Below are 7,746 nucleotides of genomic sequence, written 5' to 3' on the forward strand. Positions count from 1 at the left end.
GTTGATTGTTAATCATTTTAGTAATAATTTTACTATATAATAATGTAGTTAATAGTTCAATTAATATATGAGATTTACAACGATTTTTAGCTCACACATTCACTGTGTTTTATTTGTTATATATATAGTTATGTCATCCACTAGGTTAAATAAGTCATTTCATATTCCACATAGATGGTTACTCAAATACTCAAAATCATTGGGACCACTTAATCGTTTATCTAAATCTGCAATTCTGTTCATAACCTAAAAGTTTAAGGACAATATGATGATTACAAAAGTGACAAACAATGGGAGCACTTTATTAAAATTTAAGCATAATCTAAACAGTCTGGTTAAGACGTTTTAGTATTCTGTTCGCGTCTCTGATTAGATGGGTATATGCGAAGTTATCTTCCTACATTTGACATGTTGCAGCTGTTATCGCTCCACTCCATTCCTTCGCGTTTAGTTGATACATCCCCATTTTGGATGCCATTCTCCTCTGCAATTGAAATACAATCCTTATCCTCCTCAACTTTGATAGCCTCTTTGAGTTCCGCCACTACCTCACTTACAGTCGGCCTACGTGACGGTAAAGCCTGAACACATCTCATCGCTATTTTGGCAACATTGCTCACAGATTTCATGTCGTAACCTCCACACAACCTCTTGTCTATCACGTCTATTATCTTGCCACCATTTTCATCGGTCTCTAGTAGATACGGTGTCACCTGTAAATATGTCACGCCAATACTTATTGTTAGTCTCTAGCAGAAGACGCACTACTAAATATTCTGCTCTCAGTGTTGTTAAATATTTATATTTTGCATGATTGGTAATAAGGTTCCTTACCCATCGAACAATGTTTATTTCTTCTTCAGGTAAATTTGTATCTATGGGTGCCCTACCGGATAATATCTCTAGCAACACCACTCCAAAGCTATACACATCACTCTTCTCCGTCAACATTTGAGTGTTGAAATACCTGTGAAAGTTTGTCACCAACAAAAATTAACAAATACAGTACGATTGCCTCTACTCATAATAAAAAATATTGTTGCAAAGAGAGTAAGTTACATACTCTGGATCCAGATATCCGAATGTTCCTTTCACTACAGTGGTAACATGAGTAGCCTCCCCATCAATTGTCATCTTTGAAAGACCGAAATCCGCCAATTTTCCATTCAAATTGCTGTCCAAAAGGATGTTGGCGGTCTTGACGTCCCTGTGAATTATCTTCGGGTTGCAACCCACGTGCAAGTATTCCAGGCCTTTGCATAGAAATCCAATTAGATATACTGTTACTTATTGATTTACTCCTATTTTACCGTAATCAATACTGTAAACAATGAGCGTTAAAAGAAATAGTTACCCTGCGCTGCATCTAAAGCTATTTTGAGCCTTCTTTTCCAATTTAGATCCGAATTTTCTGCACGGGGACCTGGAAAGAATACAAGAACCAAACAAACATATTTTAGAGTAATATAATTTAGAGTAATATAATTTACCATAAAACAAACATATTTTAGAGTAATATAATTTACCATAAAGGTGGTCTCTTAGGGACCCTCCTGACATGTGCTCGTAGACCAGCATAACTTCATCGGTTTCGTTACAGTAGCCCAATAAAGATACCAAGTTCCTATGGTTTATTTTAGAAAGAAGATCAACCTGTTCATGAGATGCATATATAATAGTTAGGGTGCAGACCAACCTAACACTGAGATTCCTAGATTGGACACAAAGATAACCATATTCTATCTGAGAATTACTTCATTCAAGAATTCTTGAATTCCTTGTCGGGAGAACAGTGAGAGCACTTTCACAGCTATAAGTTTTCCTTGGGGTAATTTGCCAAAGAAGACCGATCCAAACCCCCCTCGTCCGATCTCCTGACTAAAGCTTTGTGTGGCAGCTATCATCTCATCTAGAGTGAAGGCACGTGACTTTGTTGCATTTGGCACCATATTCATCGAGTGGTCTGCGTTCATGGAAGGTACAGTTATCTTTCATATGGCGTACACTCTAACTATGTCCATATTATAATAATGATATTTGTAATACTTACCCTTATACAAGAAATGTTTTGGATCCTTTTGGGCCGCACTGCTTTTGGTAGCTACACGCTCTTTTTTTATGGTCAATTTTATATATTGATCTACTATCAACGCGATGAACAGAATTCCGAGTACAAATATCAATTTCGTGTTTTCATTCTTGTCTTTATCCTTGTTTTCATTCTTGAGATTACATTCCCTCGTACCTATCCGTAGGTAGGGGTTTCCTGAGTAACTGAACTTTCCATAAACATCATGCAGTTCAATAAATAAAAATTTTAAGTTGATTCATTGTCATTTTCTGTTCATATGTGGCAATTTATAGTATAGAAAATATGAATGAAAATAAATATTGAAGCTGTAAATTTTAAAACAAGTTGTGTCTGAGCATGAGAAATATGAAATCGGATATTATTACTTGAGTTTCAGCGAACAATTAAGGAGAAGTTGAGCAGGAAATACACCGTTGAAATTATTGTTTTCTATATTTCTGCATAGAAAAAGTTTAAATGTTAAAACCATTGAGAAAATATTTATTGGTTAATTGTATTTTATTTTGAATTTGTTTTGATAATTTGTATTTTATTTTGAAAAAAACTTTAAAAATCAAATAGAGAAAAGAGAGAGACGCACAATTCTTGAAGATTAATTAAATCCAATAGCCAGTCAACATTACCATTCAGTTTATTGTTTTGTAAATATCTGCACAGTAATCAAAGTCAATTTTAGTTTTGTGAAAATGTAAAGCCAAAATAATCCACAAAAAGAAAGTTTTGTTTCAAAGATATTTACAGTCGCTCTAATTTGGTTAGGTTGGCCAAATTTGGCATTGGTCCAGTGAAATCATTATCGTCGAGTGACCTGTTAATTTTAACACAAATAGGCAAATGCATAGATGATTACTGCAAAATATTTACAAATTTAGTAATTAATTCTATTTAATTTTGAATTGGAAAAAAAAAAATGAAGAGAAAAAAGTACGCGTACAATTCTTGAAGAGATATTAGATCAGATAGCCACTCGAGAGTACCAGATAGGTTATTATTTTGTAAATATCTGCATAGTAACCAAAGTAAATTTTTTGTTTAATGAAAATGTATAGCGACAAAATAACATATTTTATGAAAGTTGTGTGGGAAAGTAACTTACAATCGCTCCAAATTGATTAGATTGGCCAAATTTGGCACTAGTCCTGTGAAGTTATTATGGTCAAGTGACCTGTTAATTTCAACACAAATAGGTAAATGTTGCACAGATGAATGTTCACAAAGTACAAATTTTACTAATTAGTTTCATTTAACTTCGAAGAAAAATAAAATAAAAAAGGTTAAATAGAAAACAGAGAAAAGGGGCAAGCGTACAATTCTCGAAGATAAACGCTTTGATAAAGTAGCCACTCAAGATCACCATTAAAGTTATTGTTTTGTAAATATCTGCAAAGTAGCCAAAGTAAATTTTTGTAGAGTGAAAATGTATAGGAACACAAGAACCTACAAAATGGAAGTTAGAGTGCCCAAATCGAGCAGTGCTCCTCCGGTTAAGTGATTATGGTGAAGTGACCTGCTAATTCCAACACAAAATGGTAAATGCAGCACATATGATTATTGGGTGGTATCATATTCAAACGAATAGGTAAATGCTGCACAGATGATTGGTGCCTCATATAATATTCAAACGCAAATTATATTCCCATGTGGAAGACTTATAAACAGTGAATACTTTTAACACACCATCAAGAATATTCATGTTTCTATTATCAAACACCAAGACATGGGCACAGTTTATAATGACTATTAGTATTTGTGGTATTCTCAGAAGGGATAGTTAGAGGTTACACACAGATAAAATAGAGGTCCAGTTTTTGCTTACAGATTAACCAATGCAGTGAAATTTCCAAAATCGGAAGGCACCGGTCCTGTAAGATTCCTTCCCGACAAATCTCTGGCAACAATAGTATCCTCGTGGCATGTTAGATTTGGCCTATATGCCTCATGATTTCACGATTTCTGCTGTAAACAAATCGGAGAATTTAACTTACATTTCAGAAATTGTTACTCCGTCGAAGCTGCTACCACAGCCAATTCCGTCCCAGGGTACCAAATAGCAAGGATCAGGAGAAATCCAATCTTTTATGTCAAATCGACTTTTGATACCGTTAAGAGCGTCAACTGCAGTTTGAGAAGCTCGTTAGGCATTGAGTTGTAAAATCGGTAATTTACTTGTGAGAAATTTAGTGAGGGCAAGTCTCTTACTCTCTTGAGAATATGTTGGCTGGTGTGATTGAAGTAGCTGGTAATACTCGAAAGCGTTGATTATAGGAGGAAGGGTAGCCTCACTTCCCTCAATCAAACTAAAAGAATCTGATACAGAAGAGGCTGGGATTGTAATCTCTTGGGCTGAATAATTTGGCACCAAAGCATTGATTTCGGACTCTTCACCATTTATCTTGACTGAAAATGATCTCGATTCATGCATATTCAGCGTCTCGGGCTCTGCAAAATATAACAGCAATAACGTTTGGTCTGTTTGACCCAAATTGAATAGTTGATCCAAATCGAATGATCCCCAATTTTGCAATGGAATGGAGAAGTTCGAGCTGTCTATGACCCACGCAGTTTGCAAGACAGCAGTTGGAGGAAAGTCTTTGGTATTGTTTGTTGAAATAGGTCTTTTTGAAGTTACACTCTGTGGATGAGAATCTGACACAAATGTGTGGATTGGTGTCCAGATGCGGTCGAAATTGTCGTGAGGATACCTGCTCAATCAACCACAAAAGCTATGCAGGTCAATCATTAACCGAAAAAATGACAACTACTCAACTGTATTGAAGTCTTATTGCAGGTAGAAGAGCGAGATTTAAATTTATTACAATTTATTCTTCTGCCTTGATTTCTATAGGTAAATATAAACAAGTTTCAAAATGTTCACCTGACCGTCGAATTTCCACCAGCATCGTATCTTGATACTGTAAGGAAGATTGTTCCCGGCTGAGCGTCTCTATACATGCCATGTTGGAGCCTCCTAATCTCGATAGCAGAGATAAAGGGATCATCAGTCGGCAAAGTTCTGACAAGGCAAATGTACAACACTCTACCTTGAGTAACCAATATATTTTCGTAAAAAATTGGAATATCAGATACTGATACGTTTCGTGAAGCCAGCATATCCACTGTCTCAATAGAGAAAGTGAATTGACTAACATATCCACTGAAATTTTTCTTGACAAACGATAATCTTAAGAGGTGAGGCACATCAGGGGCCACAGGCAACTGATAGCAAGACTTGTTAAGAGGATTTGGGAAATAACGCATTGTGTGCAAGTAAGAGCCGTAGGCTTCTTCACTAGTAAGGTCCCCTATGTCTGCTGACTGACCGACGTCTATGTAATGAGCATCAGTTACCCATGTTATATTGTTTTCCGCCGTGGCATTTGTTTTGCCTCCACAACTGATACTCAGAAATCCTGCACACCACCAAAAAGAGTAATGAACAAACCAACATCTTGCTGACCAAATATGAAAAAATATGTTCGTTGAACATTATAAAAACAGGATATGCCCCCTTTGTATGCAGCATTCGGAGGATGTGATACACCTTTTATTGAGGTGCCCAATTGTTACAGAAGGATGTGATACACCTTTTATTGCGGTGCCCAACTGTTACAGAAGTCTGGAACACTGTCTTACATACCTTGGAGATTGAGGTGCCCAATTGCTACAGAAGTATGGGACACAGTCTTACATGGATTGGAATAATGATTCATTGGAGAAATGTCTCAAACTCTGGTTTGAGACATATAATGAATTATGAACATTAACATTTTATATCATATAGGGTAGTTAGTATTGTAGGAATAGTAAGATATTTGAACATATAAGGGTGGATGTAAGGACTCCATGATGGTGTTCTGCTATGAAGGCATCAGTCTATGTGTTTTCCCATTGCTCTCTTGCTGTTGGGGTTTTGATCCCTTTGTTTCCTTCTCCTTTTAGGAGGCTGTCTCCTTTTTCCAAAGTTCTGTAATTTGCTGCTTTCTTCGTTATCTTTGGACATATGTTATTTAGGTGGATCTGTTAGGGGCTTTCAGAATCAAATCTTAGGACATTTTGGCTTCTGGCCAATGGTCATCCTCTGCAAAACTGTCGGGAGTTTTGTCATAGCTCTCCCTTTTGCCTTATGTTCTGTTATATGTCCTTTTATATTCTCTAAATATAAAAATATGCTGGTTTTTTTTCCTCGGAAAAAAAAGGGTGGATGTAAGGACTGCACTGTTGGGGATTGTGGTCTATTTCTTATAAATTGGTCCCAGTAAAAATGTTCAGAAACCGAGGAAGATTAAAAGAGAGCATGTGTGGCAAAAGTTTCTGGTTGGTTTTTCCTATGGTGCCTGTTTTAATAGACAATGTTGTTGTGGTATTTTCATAGTCACCAAGCCTGGCTGCTATTATCATTTTTGGTGGGAGGGAGATGGGGTACCAACAATAATGCGGAAATCATTGCATTATGGGGTGTTCTCTTCACTGCAAACTGGCTCAACATCAACGATCTTCAGGTTTCCTGGAATTCTAAAGGCTCCATCGATTGGGTCAGAGGGCTCTCCGGATTCCACCCTCCCTTGTTGGAAAATTGGATGAAGCTCGCACAGTGAAGCGAACCTTTCAGCACATCTCCTTCAATCACATCTACACGAACAGAACCTCATTGCGGATATGCTTTCGAAAAGAGGAGTTGATTCAGCTCCAGGGGCCATTCACTCTGCTGCCTTTAATCATGATTTCAGGACTGATTCTTTGATTTTTTTACTTCAGTTTTTGAACAGACATCTGTATTTTTGGTCATCTATTCCTCATTTACAGTTTCATATACATTATCTATGGTTGATCGATATCTGCTGAAGGATTAGCTTTTTGATAAGATAAGCTATTTTATTTTCAAAGCATATATCTGCTGTTTGTTTTATATGTTTCTAGATTTTCATGTATCTACTTGGAACAACATGATCTGATCAGAAAAAACAACTATGTAACCTGATTCTTCCAACATTTTTCCTTCTTAAAAAAAAACAGGATATCAAACGACGATTATAAAAGGGACGGTGCTAAAAGTTAGACGAAACGGAAATACTCCAACGCAACAGGTAAGAGCGCACTTAGTGTTCCATTACATACCTGGTTGGGCAGTAATGGCAGTGAATAAACGCAAGAGCACAACTACTGTGGCTATCCAACCACCCCATTTACCATAACTTAATTTGTCCATCTGTCAACCAAATGTTTGCACAGCAGAAGGATTTGGACTGATGGTTGTTTGACGTTGAAGGTTTTTATCATAGGCTTTTCCGCTCGGCCTTTTCTCCCAACTGTGTTGCTATCCCTCCTGTATGAGACCTCACAAGAGCGAATGATTCCACTGAAGGTGTCTTTTTCATAATGAAGGAGTGTTTAAGGGGAGAGGAAACTTCGCCCTTTTGTCGTTTGTAGTTATCCAATCCAAAAAACACGCGTATTGACTTTAACTTTTGTCTGTACAGACTTGTTAACATCACGGTCGACTGTCAAATCCATCATTGGTCCCCACTGAACAAAAGCATGATCCGGAGACCCGACCCTAGTTAACCTTCGTTACGTTTAGCCACTTTCATTCTGGCCATAACCTTCATTGTACCAGGATTCGATATTGAGCAGACGAGATCGATCTACAGCTGAAA

General features: G+C 37.0%; 2 protein-coding genes across 2 annotated transcripts; both read right to left on the bottom strand.

Moving 5' to 3' along the window:
- Nucleotides 1-233: 233 nt before the first annotated feature.
- On the bottom strand, nt 234-3,702 carry LOC149256858 (putative LRR receptor-like serine/threonine-protein kinase At5g48740). Its single transcript, XM_089455491.1, has 14 exons — nt 3,635-3,702; nt 3,401-3,472; nt 3,189-3,257; nt 3,027-3,095; nt 2,832-2,900; nt 2,673-2,741; nt 2,458-2,529; nt 2,051-2,274; nt 1,755-1,963; nt 1,527-1,653; nt 1,355-1,423; nt 1,064-1,253; nt 835-967; nt 234-713 (listed from the first exon to the last, which is right to left on the bottom strand). The coding sequence occupies exons 1-14, from the start codon at nt 3,700-3,702 to the stop codon at nt 390-392; spliced, it is 1,764 nt and encodes a 587-aa protein (XP_089311617.1). The 3' UTR covers nt 234-389.
- LOC149256859 (putative LRR receptor-like serine/threonine-protein kinase At5g48740) lies at nt 3,703-7,404 on the bottom strand. Its single transcript, XM_089457520.1, has 4 exons — nt 7,208-7,404; nt 4,968-5,502; nt 4,292-4,794; nt 3,703-4,207 (listed from the first exon to the last, which is right to left on the bottom strand). The coding sequence occupies exons 1-4, from the start codon at nt 7,296-7,298 to the stop codon at nt 4,074-4,076; spliced, it is 1,263 nt and encodes a 420-aa protein (XP_089313646.1). The 5' UTR covers nt 7,299-7,404; the 3' UTR covers nt 3,703-4,073.
- Nucleotides 7,405-7,746: the final 342 nt, after the last annotated feature.

Source organism: Pinus tabuliformis, chromosome 7 (genome assembly GCF_031772625.1).
Source record: "Pinus tabuliformis cultivar Carrire ecotype Pingquan chromosome 7, CPIR1, whole genome shotgun sequence".
In the NCBI taxonomy this organism is placed as follows: domain Eukaryota; kingdom Viridiplantae; phylum Streptophyta; class Pinopsida; order Pinales; family Pinaceae; genus Pinus; species Pinus tabuliformis.

Excerpts from the sequence above, each read along its gene's own strand:
- LOC149256858 (XM_089455491.1), bottom strand. The coding sequence starts at position 3,702 with ATGAGGCACCAATCATCTGTGCAGCATTTACCTATTCGTTTGAATATG. Across the intron at positions 2,742-2,831 it reads CTAACCAAATTAGAGCGACT|ATATTTACAAAACAATAAAC; the intron begins GTAAATATCTTT and ends ATTACTGTGCAG. Across the intron at positions 2,530-2,672 it reads TTAATTAATCTTCAAGAATT|AAATATAGAAAACAATAATT; the intron begins GTGCGTCTCTCT and ends TTTTCTATGCAG.
- LOC149256859 (XM_089457520.1), bottom strand. The coding sequence starts at position 7,298 with ATGGACAAATTAAGTTATGGTAAATGGGGTGGTTGGATAGCCACAGTA. Across the intron at positions 5,503-7,207 it reads TGCCATTACTGCCCAACCAG|GATTTCTGAGTATCAGTTGT; the intron begins GTATGTAATGGA and ends GGTGGTGTGCAG. Across the intron at positions 4,795-4,967 it reads GGTGGAAATTCGACGGTCAG|GTATCCTCACGACAATTTCG; the intron begins GTGAACATTTTG and ends TTGATTGAGCAG.